Source organism: Elephas maximus, chromosome 17, assembly GCF_024166365.1.
Source record: "Elephas maximus indicus isolate mEleMax1 chromosome 17, mEleMax1 primary haplotype, whole genome shotgun sequence".
Lineage (NCBI taxonomy): Eukaryota > Metazoa > Chordata > Mammalia > Proboscidea > Elephantidae > Elephas > Elephas maximus.
In genome coordinates, this window is record NC_064835.1 from 12870643 (window position 1) to 12891639 (window position 20997).

The 20997-nt window shown below is 42.9% G+C and overlaps 1 protein-coding gene and 1 pseudogene across 3 annotated transcripts in view; both read left to right on the forward strand.

The window, feature by feature from the left end:
* POU2F3 (POU class 2 homeobox 3) overlaps positions 1-20997 on the forward strand; it is a 117810-nt gene that overhangs the window by 36387 nt on the left and 60426 nt on the right. For 2 of the 3 annotated variants that reach the window (XM_049857204.1, XM_049857203.1), the window contains exon 3: positions 14398-14432. The exons of the other annotated variant lie outside the window; for it this stretch is intronic. In XM_049857204.1, the coding sequence (XP_049713161.1) occupies positions 14398-14432 (35 nt within the window). The remainder of the gene's footprint in view (positions 1-14397; positions 14433-20997) is intronic. 3 annotated transcript variants of the gene reach the window in all.
* On the forward strand, positions 13858-14239 carry LOC126060852 (60S ribosomal protein L22-like; annotated as a pseudogene).

The window sequence follows — 20997 nt, forward strand, 5'->3', positions numbered from 1 at the left end:
TGATAGAAAACACCCTGGCTTGGGTCAGGCACACCGTAGTCCTCAAAGTGACATCTTTGCTTTTTAACACTTTAAAGAGGTCTTTTGCAGCAGATTTACCCAATGCAATGTGTCATTTGATTTCTTTACTGATGCTTCCATGGGTGTTGACTGTGGATCTAAGTAAAATGAAATCCTTGACAACTTCAGTCTTTTCTCCGTTTATCACGATGTTGCTTATTGGTCCAATTGTGAGGATTTTTGCTTTCTTTATGTTACTTATGTTGAGGTGTAATCCATACTGAAGGCTATAGGCTTTGATCTTCACTAGTAAGTTCTTCAGGTCCTCCTCACTTTCAGCAATCAAAGTTGTGTCATCTGCATATTGCAGGTTGTTAATAAGTCTTCCTCCAGTCTGATGCCGTGTCCTTCTTCAAGTAGTCCAACTTCGCAGAATTATTTCCTCAGCATACAGATTGAATAAATATGGTGAAAGGATACAACCTTGACACACACCTTTCCTGACTTTAAACCACATAGTATCCCCTTGTTCTCTTTGAATAACTGCCTCTTAATCTGTGTATACGTTCCTCATGAGCCCAAGTAAGTGTTCTGGAATTCCCACTCTTCTCAATGTTATCCATAGTTTGTTATGCTCCACACAGTCAAGTGCCTTTGCACAGTCAATAAAACACAGGTAAACATCTTTCTGGTATTCTCTGCTTTCAGTCAGGATCCATCTGACATCAACAATGATATCCCTCATTCCATGTCCTCTTCTGAATCTGGCTTGAATTTCATATAAGTAATTCTTTAAAGGAGTACAATGCTCAAGGTAAACATTCTTTACTAATTGAGCTAAACCGTTGTTTAGTTTAAAGATAACTTGGTGAGATAGTTTTGGTTCCAGGCTTAAAGATAATCTCAGGACAGTGGATTCAAAGGTTCCCCCAGTCTCAATGTGTCTAAGTAAGTCTGGTTTCTAGAAAAACTTGAAATTCTGTCCCACATCTTTTGTCTTTTTGATCAGGATCCATCTACTGGGTCCTTGACCAAAATGTTCAGAAATGGTAGTCAGGCATCACTGAGGGTTTTAAAACATAAGTCAGGTCATGTTACTCCTCTGCTCAAAAGCCTTCAATTGCTTCTCATCTTCCTTGTAGCGAAACCCAAAGTCTTCATCATGACCTGCCTACCAGCCCCCACATCATCTCACCTCCGGTCACCCCAGTCCTGTCTCCCCTCACTACTTCTCTTTAGCCCCACTGACCTCCTTGCTTTCCCCCCAGCCACAAGCCTCTTCTTCTTTTTTTTTTTTTTTTAGTGTTTTGCTTACAAGCCTGTTCTTGCCTCAGAACCTGTTGCCCCTAACCACCCCCTTCCCTGCCCCAATCCAGAGTGATCTTTCCCCAGACCTTGGAAAGGTTGGGTTCTTACTTAATTCAGCGCAAATGTCACTTCCCATGAGAGACTTTCCCACACCACCATACTTATAAGCAGTTTTTGATCCTCTTTGTTCTTTACCATATATTACTGTTCTCCTCAGTAATCATCTCTAACTGAAATTATATTATAGTTCTGTTTGCTTGTTCCTTTTATGTCTCCTCAACTAGAAAAGAATCGCCATGAGGTCAGGGATTTCTGTTTGTCTTCTCCTTTGCTTTGTCCTTAGTGCCTAGAACAGGGTCTGGAACCAACCAGTCGCTGTTGAGTCAACTCCAACTCTTGGCAACCCCATTTGGGTCAGAGTAGAACTGTGCTCCATTGGGTTTTCTTTTCTTTCTTTCTTTTATTTTTTGAACATTTTATTGTGTTTTAGGTGAAAGTTTACACAGCGAATTAGTCTCCCATTCGACAGTTTATACACAAATTATTCCATGACATTGGTTGCTATCCTGCAATGTGTCAGCACTCTCCCCATTTCTACCCTGCCTTTCCCATTTTCATCCCTGCGGTTTCCCTGACCCTCCTTGCCTTCTCATCTTTGCTTTTTTGGCAAATGTTGCCCATTTGGTCTTGTATAGTTGATTGTTCTAAGGAGCACATGCCTCATGGGTGTTACTGTTTATTTTATAGGGGGATCTATTATTTGGCTGAAAGGTAACTTCCAGGATTGGGTTCAGTTCCAGGTTAAAAGGGTGTCTTAGGGCCATAGTCCTGGGGGTTCTTCCAGTCTCTATCAGTCCAGTAAGTCTGGTCTTTTTTTATGAATTTGAGTTTTGTTCTACATTTTTCTCCCATTCTAACTGAGATCTTCTATTGTGTCCCCGGTCAGAGTGATCAGTAGCGGTAGATGGGCACCATCTAATTCTTCTGGTCTCAGGCTACAGGAGGCTGTGCTTTGTGTGGGCCATTAGTCCTATGGACTAATTACTTCCTTGAGTCTTTGGTTTCCTTCACTCTCTTTTGCTCCAGGTGGGAAGAGACCAATAGTTGTATCTTAGACAGCTGCTCACAAGCTTTTAAGATCCCAGATACTGCTCACCCAGCTAGGATGTAGAACATTATCTTAATGAACTGTGTTATGCCAGTTGACCTAGATGTCCCCTGAGACTATGGTCCTTAGCCTTCAAGCCCAGTAACTCAGTCCCATGAGGTGTTAGGATATGTCTAAGAAGTTTCCATAACTGTGCCCCCTATGTGGACTATTATAGATATGAATATATATGCACATGCATGTACTCCCATTCACCCTCCCACACCTATATAGCATCCATATCTACTTATGTAGCCATTCACAAATTTTTGGTTATTACTGTTGTTGTAGAATTATATATGTTGTAGCATTTACTGTAGTTGTCCTTTTTTCTTGTGTACCTTGGTGTCTTCATTTACCTTGGTCATGTTGTGCTGACTTCGCCCATATTGTGTATTGCTTTTGTCTTCACCAGAATTAACACCTGTCTATTATCCTTCCCCATTGCATCCCCAGTACCAGTACCCATCAAAGAATGTTGCTTTCTAATCCTGGTACCCAAACCAGACAACCAAACCAAACCTGTTGCCATTGAGTTGATTCTGACTCATAGCAACCCTAAAGAACAGAGTAGAACTGCCCCCACAGAGTTTCCAAGGAGCGCCTGGCAGGTTTGAACTGCCTACCCTTTGGTTAGCAGCCATAGCACTTAGCCACTACATCACCAGGGTTTCCAAACCAAGCAAAAGTGCCACAAAAAAAAAAAAAGAAAGAAAATTACAGACCAGTATCTCTCATGAATATAGATGTAAACATTCTCACCAAATTCTAGCCAATAGAATTCAGCATCATATAAAAGAAATAATATACCACGACCAAGTGGGATTCGTACCAGGGATGCAAGGATGGTTCAACATCAGAAAATCAATCAATGTAATCAGTCACATAAATAAAAGAATCACATGATCATCTCAGTTGATGCAGAAAAGCCGTTCAATAAAGTCCAATACCCATTCCTGATAAAATCTCTCAATAATACAAGAATAGAAGGGAAATTCCTCAACACAGTAAAGGGCATCTATACAAAACCAACAGCCAACATTACTCTCAACAGCAAGAGGCTGAAAACATTCCCCCTGAGAATAGAAACAAGACAAGGATGTCCTTTATCACCACTCCTATTTAACATTGTACTGGAAGTCCTAGCTAGGGCAGTAAGGCAAGAAAAATAAATAAAGAGCATCCACATTAGAAAGGAAGAAGTAAAACTATCCCTATTCGCAGATGATATGTTATTATACATAGAAAACTCAAAAGACTCCACAAGAAAAATACTGGAACTAATAGAAAGATTCAGCAGAGTAGCATGATACAAGATAAACACACAAAGATCTTTTGGATCCCTATATACCAATAAAGAGAACTACAAAAAGGAAATTGGGAAAACAGTACTCCTTTATAATAGCCCCTAAAAAAATAATACTGAGGAATAAATCTAACCAGGAATGTAAATGACCTATACAAAGAAAACTACAAAACACTGCAGGAAACCAAAAGAGACATACATAAATGGAAAAACATACCATGCTCATGGATAGGTAGACTCAACATTGTGAAAATGTCCATTCTGCCCAAAGCAATCTACAAATACATTGCAATCCAAATCCAAATACCAACAGCATTTTTTAATGAGATAGAAAAACTAATCATTAACTTTATATGGAAAGGAAAGAGACCCAGATAAGTAAAGCGTTATTGAAGAAGAATAAAGTAGGAGGCCTCACACTACCTGACCTCAGAACCTACTATACAGCTATGGCAGTCAAAACAGCCTGGTACTGCTACGGAGACATTGACCAATGGAGCAGAATTGAGAACCCAGAAGTAAATTCATCCACCTCCAGTGACCTGATCTTTGACAAAGGCCCAAATTCCATTAAATGGGGAAAAGGCAATCTTTTTAACAAATGGTGCTGGCAAAGCTGAATGTCCAACTGTAAAAAAAGTGAAACAGCAGAACCCATACATCACACCATGCTCAAAAACTAATTCAAAATAGATTAAAGACCTAAATATAAAACCAAAAACTGTAAAGATCATGGAAGTAAAAATAGGGTCAACACTAGGGGCCCTAATATGTGGTATAAATAGGATACAAACCATAACTGACAATACACAAATACCAGAAAATAAGCTAGATAACTGGGATCTTCTAAAAATTAAACACTTATGCTCATCAAAGGTCTTCACCAAAAGAGTAAAAACCAAACCTATAGACTGGGAAAAAATTTTTGCATATGACATATCTGACAAAGGTCTAATCTCTAATGTCTGTAGGAAAATCCAACACCTCTACAACAAAAAGACAAATAATCCAATTAAAAAATGGTCAAAAGCACAGACACTTCACCAAAGAAAACATTCAGGCAGTTAACAGACATATGAGGAAACGCTCACGATCATTAGCCATTAGAGAAATGCAAATCAAAACTACAACGAGGTACCATTTCACACCTGGCATGAATCAAAAAACAGAAAATAGCAAACGCTGGAGAGACTGCAGAGAGATTGTAACTCTTATACACTGCTGGTGGAAATACAAAATGGTACAACTGTTTTGGAAAATGATATGGTGCTTCCCTAAAAAGCTAGAAATAGAAATACCATATAATCCAGCAATTCCATTCCCAGGAATATATCCTAGAGAAATAAGAGCCGTCACACAAATAGACATATGCACACCCATGTTCATTGCAGCATTATTCGTAACAGCAAAAAGGTGGAAACAGCCTAAATGCCCATCAACAGATGAATGGATAAACAAATTATGGTACATACACACAATGGAGTATACTACACAATGATAAAAGCAATGATGAATATGCAAAACATCTCACAACATGGATGAATCCAGAGGGCATTATGCTAAGTGAAATAAGTCAATCATAAAAGGACAAATACTGTATAAGACCACTATTATAAAAACTCATGGAAAGGTTTACACACAGAAAGAAACAAATTTTTTAATAATAATTTTTATTGAGCTTTAAGTGAACGTTTACAAATCACGTCAGTCTGTCACATATAAGCTTATATACACCTTATTCCTTACTCCCACTTACTCTCCCTCTAATGAGTCAGCCCTTCCAGTCTCTCCTTTTGTGACAATTTTGCCAGTTTCTAACGCTCTCTACCCTCCCATCTCCCCTCCAGACAGGAGATGCCAACACAGTCTCAAGTGTCCACCTGATACAAGTAGCTCACTCTTCATCATCATCTCTCTCCTACCCATTGTCCAGTCCCTTCCATGTCTGATGAGTTGTCTTCGGGAATGGTTCCTGTCCTGGGCCAACAGAAGGTTTGGGGACCATGACCACCGGGATTCCTCTAGTCTCAGTCAGACCATTAAGTCTGGTCTTTTTATGAGAATTTGGGGTCTGCATCCCACTGATCTCCTGCTCCCTCAGGGGTTCTCTGTTGTGCTCCCTGTCAGGCCAGTCATTGGTTGTGGCTGGGCACCATCTAGTTCTTCTGGTCTCGGGATGATGTAAGTCCCTGGTTCATGTGGCCCTTTCTGTCTCTTGGGCTCATAGTTATCGTGTGACCTTGGTATTCTTCATTCTCCTTTGATCCAGGTGGGTTGAGACCAATTGATGCATCTTAGATGGCCGCTTGTTAGCATTTAGGACCCCAGACACCGCATTTCAAAGTGGGATGCAGAATGTTTTCATAATAGAATTATTTTGCCAATTGACTTAGAAGTCCCCTTAAGCCATAGTCCCCAAACCCCCGCCCTTGCTCCACTGACCTTCGAAGCATTCAGTTTATCCCGGAAACTTCTTTGCTTTTGGTCCAGTCCAGTTGAGCTGACCTTCCATGTATTAAGTATTGTCCTTCTCTTCATCTAAAGTAGTTCTTATCTACTAACTAATCAGTAAATAACCCTCTCCCACCCTCTCTCCCTCCCCGCCTCGTAACCACAAAAGTATGTGTTCTTCTCAGTTTATACTATTTCTCAAGATCTTGTAATAGTGGTCTTATACAATATTTGTCCTTTTGCCTCTGACTAATTTTCGCTCAGCATAATGCCTTCCAGTTTCCTCCATATCATGAAATGGAAAGAAACAATTTTTAATGACTATGAGGGAGGGAGGAGAGTTAGGGAGGGAAAAACACTAAGACAATAGATAAGTAGTAACTTTGGTGAAGCGTAAGACAGTACACAACACTGGGGAAGTCAATACAACTTGACCAAGGCAAAGTCATAGAAGCTTCATAGATACATCCAAACTCCCTCAGGGACTGAGTTACTGGGCTGGGGACCACGGTCTCAATCTAGCTCAATTGGCATAACATAGTTCATAAAGAAAATGTTCTATATCCTACTTTGATGAATAGTGTCTGGGGTCTTAAAAGCTTGTGAGTGGCCATCTAAGATACTCTACTGGTCCCACCCCATCTGAAGCAAGGGAGAATGAAGAAAACCAAAGACAGAAGGGAAAGATTAGTCTAAAAGACTAACGGTCCATGACTACCACAGCCTCCACCAGCCTGAGTCCAGCACAACTAGATGGTGCCCAGCTACCACCACTGACTGCCCTGACAGAGATCACAATAGAGGGTCCTGAACAGAGCTGGAGAAAAATGTAGAACAAAGTTCAAAATCTCACACACACACACACACACACACACACACACACACACACACACACACACACACACACACACACACACACACACACACACACACACACACACACACACACACACACACACACACACACACACACACACACACACACACACACACACACACACACACACACACACACACACACACACACACACACACACACACACACACACACACACACACACACACACACACACACACACACACACACACACACACACACACACACACAAGATCAGACTTACTGGTCTGACAGAGACTGGAGAACCCTGAGAGTATGGCGCCTGGCACCCTTTTAATTCAGTACTGAAGTCACTCCTGAGGTTCACCCTTCAGCCAAAGATTAGACAGGCCTATGAAACAATAATACATGTAGTTCAACCACGTATATGGAAATAAATGGGCACGCCAGCCCAGGGGCAAGAACAAGAAAGCAGGAGGGGATAGGAAAGCTGGAGGAATGGAAATGGGGAATCCAAGGTCAAGAAGGGGAGAGTGTTGACGAGTCTCAGGGCTGGAGAGCAATGTCACAAAATAATATGTGTATTAATTGTTTAATAAGGAACTTATTTGGTCTGTAAATGTTCAGCAAAAGCACAATAAAAAAGGTGTGGCTTTCTGTGCATAAACCTGTTTTTGACTTTTTATAAAAGTGGTATCATACAATGTTTGTCCTTTTGCGATTGACTTATTTCACTCAGCATAATGTCCTCCAGATTCATCCATGTTATGTTTTGCAGACTTATTCTTTATTGTTGGATAGTATTCCGCTGTATTTTGTTTATCGATTCACCCATTGCTCGACACTTAGGTTGTTTCTGTCTTTTTGTCATTGCAAATAATGCGGCAGTGAAAATGGCTGTGCCTATGTCTATTCGCGTCACTATCCTTAATTCTCCAGGGTATATACCTAGGAGTGGGACTGCTGGATCATACACTATTTCTATTCCTTGTTTTTTTTGAGGAAGCGCCATACTGTTTCCCAAAGTGGTTTACCATGTTACAATCCCACCAGCAGTGTATAAGAGTTCCATTCTCCCCACCACCTTACCAGTATTTGTTGCTTTCTTTTTTGATCAGTGCCGGTTCTGCGGGAGGGAGATGGTACCTCATTGTAGTTTGTTTTTTTTTTTAATTTTCGTTGTGCTTTAAGTGAAAGTTTACAAATGAAGTCAGTCTCTCATATAAAAATTTATATACACCTTGCTATATAAACCCAGTGCCTTGCTATATACTTTTTTTTATATACTCCTAGTTGCTCTCCCCTTAATGAGACAGCACACTCCTTCTCTCAGCTCTAATTTCATGTCCATTCAGCCAGCTTCCAACCCCCTCTGCCCTCTCATCTCCCCTCCAGACAGGAGCTGCCCACATAGTCTCATGTGTCTACTTAAGCCAAGAAACTCACTCCTCACCAGTTTCATTTTCTTTTCCATAGTCCAGTCCAATCCCTGTCTGAAGAATTGGCTTTGGGAATGGTTCCTGTCTTGGGCTAACACAAGGTCTAGGGACCATAATCTCCGGGGTCCCTCTAGTCTCAGTCAGACCATTAAGTCTGGTCTTTTTATGAGAATTTGAGGCCTGCATCCCACTGTTCCCCTGCCCCCTCAGGGGTTGTCTGTTGTGTTCCGTGTTGGGGAAGTCATCGGTTGTAGCTGGGCACCATCTAGTTCTTCTGGTCTCAGGCTGATGTAGTCTCTGGTTTATGTGGTCCTTTCTGTCTCTTGGGCTCATAATTACCTTGTGTCTTTGGTGTTCTTCATTCTCCTTTGGTCCAGGTGGGTTGAGACCAATTGATGCATCTTAGATGGCTGCTTGCTAGCTAATTGTAATTTTGATTTACATCTCTCTAATGGTTAATAGAGAGAAATGCAAATCAAAACTACAATGAGGTACCATCTCACCCCTGCGGGAAGCCCTGGTGGTGCAGTGGTTAGGAGCTACGGTTGACAACCAAAAGGTCAGCAATGTGAACCCACCAGTTGCTCCTCAGAAACCCTATGGGACAGTTCTACTCTGTCCTATATGGTCACTATGAATTGGAATCGACTCCACGGTAATGGATTTGGTTTTTGGTTTTAACGGCTAATGATCGAGAGCATCTCTTCATGTGTTTGTTAGTCGTCTGAATGTCTTCTTTGGTGATGTGTCTCTTCATGTCCTTTGCCCATTTTTTGGTTGGATTGTTTGTCTTTTTGTTGTTGACGTGCTAAATTTTTTTTTATATTTTAGAGATTAGACCCTTGTCAGATAACGTCGTTCACAAAACGTTTTTCCCAGTCTGTAGGTTCTCTTTTTACTCTTTGGGTAAAGTCTTTTGATTAACATAAGTATTTAATTTTTAGGAGGCCCCAGTTATCTAGTTTATCTTCTGTTGTTTGTGCATTTTTAGTTATGTTTGATAGCGTATTTACACCATAAATTAAGACCCTAGCTTTGTTCATATGGTATCTTCCAGGAACTTTATAGTTTTAGGTTTAACTTTTAGGTCTTTGATTCATTTTGAGTTAGTTTGTGTATGGTGTGAAGTATGGATCCTGTTTCATTTTTTTGCAGATGGATGTCCAGTTTTGTCAGCACCAATTATTAAAGAGACTATCTCTTTCCCATTGAGTGGACTTCGACCCTTTGTCGAAGATCAGCTGTCCACAGCTGGATGGATTTACCTCTGGGCTCTCAATTCTGTTCCATTGGTCTATGTATCTGTCATGGTACCAATACCAGGCCATTTTGACAGCTGTATAGTTAGTTCTGAGATTGGGAAATGTGAGATCCATACATTTTCCAATCAATGGGTGATTTTTCAGAAGTAGAACACCAGGCCTTTCTTCATAGCACCTCTGGGTAGACTCGTTTCCTCCAACCTTTTCGTTAGCAGCTGAGTTAGCAGCTGAGTGCTTTAACTGCACCATCCAGGGACTTCTGCCTGGAACATACTGTTATTGATAGGTCCCTTCGAGTTGATTCTGACTCATAGTGACCCCATGTGTAACAGAATGAAACACTGCACCATCTTCACAGTTGTTATTATGCTTAAGTTCAATGTTGCAGCCACTGTGTCAATCCGTCTTGTTGAGGGTCTCCCTCTTTTTCGCTGACTCTGTACTTTATCAAGTGTAATGTCCTTCTCCAGGGACTGATTCCTCCTGACAACATGTCCAAAGTATGGGAGACATAGTCTCTCCATCCTTACTTCCAAGGAGCATTCTGGTCATGCTTCTTCCAAGACAGATTTATTCATTCTGGAACATAGAATGTGCTAAATGAATATTTGTTGGCTGAATTTGCTTTTTCGTCAAATCTTTTAAAATGACTCCTTATTCGACCAACTTTACAACTCTAAAATGTCATGAAAGGAGTTTTTTAAAAGATAAAAGCAATTTTACCTGTAAGTCTAAGCCCTTACACATGGCTATTCTCAGCCTACGGGCTCTTCTGATCTTTAGAGCCCTGCCCAGATTTTACATGTCTTTTCTAGCTGAACTCAAAATTAGGCTCCTACCCAGAGATCACTTCGTGACTCACAATATTGCTTTTTCTTGGGATCCGGTCACCCTTTCCTCTCTTCTCTCACCTTGCCGGCCCGGTGGCTTCCCAAGATGCTTCAAAGTCGTACAGAAAGGGCCGTGTTTGCCCTTTGTTGTTTGGAACAGAGCAAAGGTAAAGGAGCTTCAATTAAGGCCTCAGAGGTTCTCTTAGATCCCATTCATTTGTTAGCAGACATTTTTTGAGCCTCTGCTATGTGCTAGGAACTGTGGTGGCTGCTGAGGACACAAAAATGGATGTCACTGTCCTGCTCTCTCAGACTAGTGGAGAGAGACTCGGGCAGGCAAATAAGAAGTAACCTGGAAAATAAGTAGGGACAGTGCCTAGAGGCATGGGGAGTCTGGAGAGCAGTGGGTATTCTGTGTGTCTGGAGCTGGGGGTACCTGGGAAGGAGTGAGCTGGGGCCATAAGTGACAGAAGGCAAAGAAGGAAAGGTAGCCAGAAGCCAGGCCATTTGGGGAATTGTATGTTGGGCTAAAAAATTTGGACTTTATTCCAAAGCTATTGAAGATTGAATGAAAAGCAGAAGAATTTTTTTGATTATGAGAGTTCTGGATTTATCCATGTGTTCATTTATTATTATTATTTCATCTCCTGGGGTGAGGGAGGGGGATGAGGTGTGATGGAATTACTGAGGAAGTAGCGTTTGCTTAGGCTAAATTGGGTCTTCTTGTTCCCACTTTTCACAGGCTCTTCCTCCTTTTCTGCTCTTTTCCTCCTCCAAGTCAAGGTTTAGCTCCCACCAGCACTCATGCTTTTTTTTTTTTTTAATTATATTTTATTGTGTTTTAGGTGAAAGTTTACACAGCAAGATAGGTTCCCCTTTAAGCATTTTTATACAAATTGTTCCGTGCCATTGGTTACCATTTTTACAGTGTGTCGGTGTTCTCATGACTTCCATACTGTTTGTTCTGTTTCCGTTGATCTAGCTTCCCTTTCCCTCCTTGCTTTCTCATCTTTGCATTTGGATAAATGTTGACTGTTTGGTCTCATACAGTTAATTGGTTAAGAGACCACATTAGTCACAGGTGATACTGTTTATTTTATAAGCCAATCTGTTATTTGGCTGAATAGTGACCTGCAGAAATAGCTTTAATTCCAAGTTCAAAGAGTGATAGTCTCTGGGGTTTCTCTAGTCTCTATTGGTCTGGTAGATCGGGCCTTTTTTTTAGAAATTTGAGTTTTGTTCTCCATTTTTATCCCATTCTATCTGGAACCTTCTATTGTGTCCCTTGTCAGAACAGTTGATAGTGGTAGCCAGATGTCATGGATTGAATTGTATCCCTCAAAAATGTGTGTCCACTTGGCTAGTCCATGGTTCCCAGTATTGTGTGATTGTCCACCATTTTGTCATCTGATATGATTTTCCTATGTGTTGTAAATCCTACCTTTATAATGGTAGTGAGGTGGGATTAATGACAGTTATGTTAATGAGACAGGACTCAATCTACAAGATTAGGTTGTATCTTAAGTCAGTCTCTTTTGAGATATAAGAGACAGAAGTGAGCAGAGATGGGAGACTCCATACCACCAAGAAAGTAGTGCCAGGAACAGAGTAAGTCTTTTGGACCCGGGGCCCCTGCACTGAGAAGCTCCTCGACCAGGGAAGATTGATGACAAGGACCTTCCCTGAGAACTGACAGAGAAATCCTTCACCTGAACCTGGCACCCTGAATTCAGACTTGTAGCCTACTAGATTGTGAGAGAATACATTTCTCTTTGTGAAAGCCATCTACTCGTGGTATTTCTGTTATATAGCAGCACTGGATGAGTAAGACACCAGGCATCATCTAGTTCTTCTGGTCTCAGAAAAGGTTGTGTTTCATGTGGGCTATTAGTCCTGTTGCCTAGCTTCTTCTTTCAGCCTTTGATTTCCTTCACTCTCTTTTGCTCCATACGAGTAGAGATCAATAGTTGTATCTTAGATGGCCGCTTGCAAGCTTTTAAGATCCTGGACAATACTCACCTAACTAGGATCTAGAACGTTATCTTTGTTAATTATGTTATGCCAGTTGACTAAGTTGTCCCCTGAACTATGACCCCCAGCCTTTTGACCCAGTAAACCAATCCCATGAATTGTTTGAATATGTCTGGGAAGCCTCTGTAACTGTGTCAATCAGTATGTCTTAAGCTCTTCTTATATGCTAAGCACTCTGAGTATATGGTATCTAATAAAGAGTCATACTCCACGCTATTATACAGCCAACAATCCATGGGGCCCAAAGAGGTTGGGTGGAAGCTCCTGCCCTGGAGAGCTATGTGAATAAGAAAATTTATTATAACTAAGAATTGAAACAATTCCCCAACAATAGGTATAAGTTAAGGCAAATCATGGTACATCCATATAATGGAATATTATGTAGCCATTAAAAATCATGTTTACAAAGAGTTCTCGATAAAACCCAAAACCCACTGCCATCAAGTCGATTCCGACTCATAGCTACCGTATAGGACAGAGTAGAACTGACCCATAGAGTATCCAAGGAGCACCTGCTGGATTTGAACTGCCAACCTTTTGGTTAGCAGCCATAGCACTTAACCACTACACCACCAGGGTTTCCAGAGTTCTTAATAGCGTAAGAGAAATATTTATCATACTCACTGAAAAAATCAGGGTAAAAATTTCTACAGAGTGATACATATCTACAAGGAATGACAAACATAAAAAAGGCCATAAAATATACAAACGGATTAATGATGGCTGCTTCTGAGCAAAGCGTTTACTCTGCTACTTTGTACTTTTTCTACACCAACAAGTTTTCTCTATTAAGCACATATTTAGTTTTTCAACCCACCGTTTATTCAAAAAAGACAAAAATGAATGGAACAAGAAATAAAAGTTGGGAGAAAAAAAATCAGGACAGACACTTGTCTACTTGACATGACTTAGGTGTCATCATGCTTGGAGGGCCGGGATGACGGGAGGGTGTCTTGCGTTAGAGTGATTCCCATAGGATCCACAGCCTGTCTCTTCTCAGTCATACACGAAAGGGGTATAACACGAAGTGGGTGCAGCGTAGGAGCAAAAGTGTGCAACACAACACTCTGGAATGGCAAGTTCTCTAGAGAAGTCAGTCTTCCCTCCTGGACAACACTTGCCCTGGAGATTTTCCGAAGACTTTTCCAGGTAACAGAGTCAACGGGAAGATCCTAGCCATAGAGGAAGCCCGTGTTCTTTTTTTTAAAAAAATAAAGACATGCGCTTTCTACCTCAGCTGCCACCATGGCACCTATAAAAAAGCTTGTGGCAAAGGGGGGCAAAAAAGAGAAGCAGGTTCTGAAGTTCACCTTTGACTGCACCCACCATGTAGAGATGGAATCATGGATGCTGTCAATTTTGAGTAGTTTCTTCAAGAAAGAATCAAAGTTAATGGGAAAGGTGGTGATCTCAGTGGAGGGGTTACAACCATTGACCAAAGGAAGAACAAGATTACTGTAACCTTCGAGGTGCCTTTTGCCAAAAGGTATTTGAAATATGTCACCAAAAATATTTGAAGAACAATCTACATGATTCATTGCATGTAGTTGTCAACAGCAAAGATAGTTATGAATTACATTACTTCCAGATTAACCAGGATGACGAAGAGGAAGAAGATGAGGATTAAAACTCACTTATCTGGAATATTTTGTATCAGTCCTTGAATAAAACTTGGGAACCAAAAAATAAAATAAAGACATACTCCTTCCAACATCCTAGTTTTCCTTTAACCTTTGGCATCTTCAAGGCCCGCTAACGACTAATATTTTGTTTCATCTTTTCCAGGAAATGATCGAAACGGCCTAGATTTCAACAGACAAGTAAGTTCTTGGGTTGGAAGGAAACCTTTATTCCATGTATTTAAGGGGTCACCTATACTACATCAAATGTGGGGAATACAAAGAAGATGAAGTAAAGTTGGAGGGCTCTTATTCATAGACTCCTGTCTTTCAGAATTGGAAGGGATCTTTAAAGGACGCTGAGTCCATACCCCCACCCCAACCCATGATCCAATGTTACAGTCTCCTCTTCAGTATCCCCTCTAAAGAGTACTGACAAACAGAGTATCTATTTAAGATTAACTGCATGCCATGTCAGATGTCATCTAGAAATGGAAGACAACTGCTCTTTTCCTGTCAAAGCTTAACCTGGGTTTTCTGAGTCTGTTTGCTTGGACCAACAGTGTGTAGATCAATTTATGGAGTCCCTCTGGGTCGTTATGAGTTGGAGTTGATTTGATGGGAACAGGTTTGGTTTGGGGTTTTTTTTGTGTGTGTGGGGGGAAGTATAAAGGGTGAAATGCCCATGTTTCTTCAGGGAACTCCCCACTTAAAGGAAGAAGATAAGGGACAAGGGACAAGTAAAACAAGAGCTTACCAATGAGTATGCAACCAGGCTCAGGGGGACAGTGTAGACACAAGCTTGCTGCTTTTGAAGAGAACCAAGTTGGGTGGGCTTAGAGTTTGTCAGGGAAGGCTTTGGATGTGGGGAGGTGGTGTTGGAAAGAATGGATGGAGGTAGATGTGCAAAGATAAGGGCGAAGCAGAGGGTGTGGACTTTACCCCTGAGATCAGAGCTCACTGGAAGATTGGGGGAGGGGAGTTTGGACAGGGCGTGATGTCAGAAGCAAATGGTAGGAGTAGGTGAGTTTATCAGGAGGAGAAAGTCTAAGCTATAGGCACACGATAAACCCTTGCACTGGGGGCGAGGCTAGTGGCAGCCCCTCTGCCCTGGGCATCCTGCAGGGAGGCCTCTGACCCTCTGAATATAAGCAATAATGGGAGGCCCCAGAGTGAGGCAGAGAATTAGATACTAAGTCAGAGAACCTGGGTTCTGGTCCCTTTTCTGCCACTCACTAGCTCTATTACCTTGGTCAAGTCACTTAATTTGCAGGGGCCTGAGTATTCTCAGCCTAAAAAAAAAAAATTAATTTATTCACTAAGTTTGTGGGAGGGTACTTACACTATGCCAGGTGTGGGAACTCAAAGAAAATTAAGACATGGTCCCTGCCCTGGAGGAGCTCACAGTCTAGTAGGGGAGAGAGAGAGAGAGACCTTTAAGTAACTAGTTATAATATAGTCTAATTTGTGCCCTATTGGAGATGTATAAAAAGTGTGGTGTTAAACAGAAATGGAAATAGTTAATTTTGCCTGGAAGCTCAGGGCGGACTTCATGGAGGAGGTGCTATTGAGTCTAGCTCTGAAGGGTGAGTAGGAGTTTGTCAGGCAGAGAAAAGCAGGGTGAAGAGGGAGATAGCAAGCAGGGAGGGAAGGCAGTCTCGATGTGGGGTGCACTAGATAATCTCTGGAATTCCTTCCCGCTCTGATATTCTGAGCCCAGGTTTACATGGAAGTCTGAGGCAGGGCTGGGGATCAAACACAGGCACACATTTTTCTTCTCCTCTATCTGTGGAATGATTTGAAGTCACTATCAACATCTCCTGAAAGGCGGCCAGCTCTGGGTACACCCTTCACAGTCACAGGGAGGAATACCCTTGAATCCTATGCCAGAATCTCTTAGGCAGGAAAATTCTGCAATTTTGCTCCTCAAAGAGTTACCTAGACCATTAGAGGCCAACTACTCTCCCTCTCCACTCAAGACCTAAAATTGGAGATGGGCTTCAATTAAAGAGAGATTGAGGTTAGCTATGAGAAAGAACTTCCAGCCGATGAGGTTGATTAAACACTGGAACAGCTGCCAAGGCAGGGAGATTGGACTCAGTGCCTCACTCCAAGACCTTAAATGAGAAACAGATCTTATCTAAGGGACAATTTGGCCTGTTTTGCCTGAAGGGCAGGAGCATATCCTTAAGGATTCTGCAATCCCAAAGAAGAGCCTTAGCAGATTGGGATGTGGCCTGTGCCCTGTGCTTTCTGTCCTGGGAACTCAGGATTCCCTGGTCCAGGGTCCACCTCTCACTACCCAGGCCCTTGGCCAAGATGCATGGGGAGGGCCCGTCCCACACAAGGTTATGGCCACACCAGCCCAGATGGAAGGTGGCCTCCACACAGGCAAGGTGGCTTTGGCTGCCTGTGTGATCTGTCGGAGCTCGGCTTGAGAAACCCTCATACAGGGGCAAGACTAGTGGCAGCACCTCCATCCTGGGCAGCCTGCAGGGAGGCTCCGACCCTCTGAACACACCTGGAGCTTGATTTCTTCACCAGCGTGAAGAACATATCCTGGCTGCTGCCAGGAGTGGGCCTCACTTGAGTTTGTTTCCCTTGCATCAGCCTCATGGGGTGGGTCATTCCCTCCCTCCCCTAGGAGGGGATTTTGGATTTTTCATTACTGACAAGAACAGACAGGACAAGTCTTTCTTTTGAAGAGGTAGGAATTTTGGAGGAAGAGATGATCAGCCGAGTCATACTCATTTACACACTTATGCTGTCACAAACATACCCCAACCAGACTGCCAGTGCCTAAGTCTCCTCCCCTCCACCTCTCACTTTGTCACCCAGATACCGCCAGACGCTGACTCCCACACACTCCCATTCACACCAGCACTCACTAGGTCACAGGTGGGCACCCAAGATGCCACATGCCACTGCACTGACAGCCCACTGCCGTGGAGTCGATTCCACATGTGTCAGAATAGAACTGTGCTCCATAGGGTTTTCAATGGCTGAATTTTTGGAAGTAGATTGCCAGGCCTTTCTTCACGGCACCGCTGGGTAGACTTAAACCTCCAAACTTTCTGTTAGCAGCGGAGCACGTTAACCATCTGCACCACCCAGGGACTCTAGTCAGGGCCCCATTTTTCACTTTCCCCCACTTTCAAGGGAAATGAACATTGGCCAGCTGCTGAGCCCTGTGCAAGGTTCTTTTGGTGCTTTGTCTCATTTAATTTTTACTACAAAGCAAAGATGTCACCTTGAAGACTAAGGTGGGCCTGATCCAAACCATGGTGTCTTCAACTGCATCATATGCATGCAAAAGCTGGACAATGAATAAGGAAGCCCAAAGAAGAATTGACACCTTTGAATTGTGGTGTTGGTGAAGAGTATTAAATATACCATGGACTGCCAAAAGAATGAAAAATGTGCCTCGGAAGTACAACCAGAATGCTCCTTAGAAGCAAGGATGGCGAGACTATGTCTTATCATCCCTCATGTTATCAGGAGGGATCAGTCCCTGGAGAAGGACGTTATGCTTAGTGAGGTCAGTGAAAAAGAGGGAGACCCTCAATGAAATGGACTGACACAGTGGCTGCAACAATGGGCTGAGGCATAACAATGATTTTGAGAATGGCACAGGACTGGGCAGTGTTTCATTCTGTTGTACATAGGGTTGCTATGAATCAGAACTGACTCGACGGCACCTAACAACAACAACAACAAATCAGTGAGGTAATTGTTACCATCCCCATTTTGCAGGTGAGGAAACTGTCTCCCAGGCAGCCCCGTCTTTTTCAACCAAGGCTTTGAGAGATTAAGTAACTTGCCCAAGATCACACGATTGGTCAGGTGATGGAGCTAGGATTTGAACCCATGTCTCTTAGACTCCAGAGCCTATTTTACCATGATGCCTTGCTGCATCCTACTACTCCTCTGTGCTCTCTCAACTCCCCTCTCCCTGTATATACACACCAGCCTTAGGAAGAGGCCTGGGAGCCAGAGGCTGAACGTGACCTCACTGTGACTAACTGGGAGAAACTGGGAGACAAAGGGAGGAGGGAGGGGAAGAAAGAGTGGTTGTGTAGGAGCAGTCTCTGTATCTGATACAGAAAAGGGGTTGGCACACACAGGCACGCAAAGCAAGAGCCACTGTACTTGGTGGTGTTCTGGTTGGAAGGCCCCAAGTCAGTTGGTGCAGCTGGGAGTTACAGCCAGGTGCTGGGTAAACCGAAGTGCTGGAGTTACATTAGCAAGAGACATTGGCTCAGTAGAAAGCCTCCATGTTGAGCCTGTTTACTTCCTGTCCTAGAAAGACAGCCTGAGCCTGTTTGGAGGGTAATTATGGGAAAGCCAGGGTTCTAGAAGCTGGGACACCCATTTCTCAGAAGAGTTGAGAGGCAACAGGATAAACCCAGATCCCTGGATAAGGACTCAGAGGACCTGTTTCTGCCTCTCTCTAGTTACTGCCCTTCAACAAACCTCCTGTCCTTTCTGGGCCCCAGTTTCCTCACGAAGCTGAAGTTTGGGCAAGATGGGCTCTAAGGTCCTTTGCAGTCTGGATTTTATGGCTCTATCATTCTTCTCATCCCCTATTCTGACTGAGTAGTTGTACTCATTGACTTCCATTCTCCTCTTATTTTTTCTTTGAAGAGAAAGGGTGAAGAAAGTGTCCATTTCTTCACCCTGAGCTGTAGAAAGTAAGGGGAAGCATGCCACATGGAATCATTCCAGGCTTCAGGATCTTGTGTGATCCAGTGAAAGGAATTCTTAGCAATTTAGGGGAAGAGACAGAAGGACCCAGTAGTCTAGATCTCGGGCCATCCATTAGTTCCTTGAATATTTAACTCTTCTTACATGGTAGGTAGTTGGGAGGTGATTTGTAAGATAAATATGCTACTCAGTGAATTCTGTAAGAGATGTTAAGGGTGCCAAGCTTTGAGATACTGCCTGAGGATATCACAGAAGAGGTGGTGTCTGAGGTGAGTGACAGGAAAGAGTAGGGTTTGACTGGCACAGAGGGGTGGCAAGAATATCCTGGGCATAGGAGTCAGTGAGCTTGAAGGCTCACTGTTTAAAAAGTGCATGGCTTTGAGGAAATGGTGAGAAGATCAGCATGGGATGAAATGGTGGAAGATGAGGCTAGAACTGTGGGTCCAGTTGGATTATGAAATATTTTGAATACCCAGCAAAGAAATTTGGATTTTATCCTCTGGGCAGTAGGGAGCCACTGGGTGTTTTCAAACAAGATTAGTTTCATTTAATGGAAGAGCATGGGAGGGGGGAGTGGGTGAGAAGGGAAGGGAGGGCGAATGAAGAACTGATGCAAGAGAGGCCCAATGGAATGCCCTTGTGGTAGGAACAAGTGGGGAATGCTAAGGAGAGGGATTATAGCAAAAAGGTTAAGCACACAAACAGAGCCAGACTGCCTGGATTTGAATTCTTACTTTGGCACTACCTGGCTATGTGACCTTAGGCAAATTCTTCAATCTCTCCGTGCCTCAATTTTTTCATTGTAAAATGGGGAAAATAATGGTCCCTATCTCACAGGGTTATCATGGGGATTAAATGAATGTATGACAAGTGGACAATTGGGAGTTACAGCCAGGCACTGGGTAAATGTCAGCACTGGAGTTGCATTAGCAAGGGACATTGGCTCATCAGGAAGTTTCCATGTTGAGCCATATCTATAAGTATCTATAAACACTTGCACTATAAAAATGTTTGCTATTGTTATTGCTGTGTCAGGAGGCATGGAGAGACCAAGATTTGAGAGATATTTCTGGGATAAGTTCAGGAAGATTTTGGCAACAGGTTGGACATAGACAGCAAAGCGGAAAGAAGAGTCAAGCATGATTCTGAGCTTCCTAGCTTGGGATGCTGAGCATCAGTGGAGCCACCAACAGAGACCAAGAAGACAGGACGTGGAGCAAGTTGTCCAGATGGTGAGAGGAGGAAGAAGGGCAGATAACAAGCTTTAGGTGTCAAAATTGTGGTGAAAATTTGGATCTGAAGCCCAGGAGACAGGTCAGGACTGAAAATGGATGTTGGGGGGTCACCACTGACTGGGTATTAACTGAAGTGTCTTAGGCTGGGTTCTCTAGAGAAGCAAAAGTAGTGAAATGTATAAATATATAGAGAGAGTTATATCAAGGAAATGGCTTACACAGTTGTAGAGGCCAGAACATCCCAAGTCTGTGGGTCAGGATAGAGGCTTCTCCTGATTCGTGTAGCTTCAGGGGCTGGCGAACCCAAGATCACAAGTCAGAGAGCAGGGCTCTTGCTCACAGGCTGAGAAGATTGATGAATCCCAAGACTGGCAGGCAAGACTGCAGGTAAACAGCTAGCTCAAGTCCCAAGAACCAGAGGTCAGACAAACAGGAAGGAGCTAGCTGCAGGATCCAGCACGAGTAAAAAGACCCCAGCCCTGCCAGAATGTTCACTGATATTCGATGCAGGCCACGCACCCAAGGAAACTCCCTTTCAACTGGTTGGTTACTCATAGTAGATCCCATCATGGGGATGATCACATATCAAATCTCAACAGGCAAATGATCACAAAATTATACAACTGCCAAAACACTGAGAATCATGGCCCAGCTAAGTTGACACTAATCTTAACCATCATGGGGGGGTGGGGGGGGAGTCACCCAGGGAGAGTATGTGGAGTGAGAAGAGGACCAAGGACAGAACCCAGAGGAAAAGGGGCATTTAAAGGACAGGCCAAGGAGTGGGCACACATAGCTGAGACTAAGAAGGATTGATCAAGGGGACA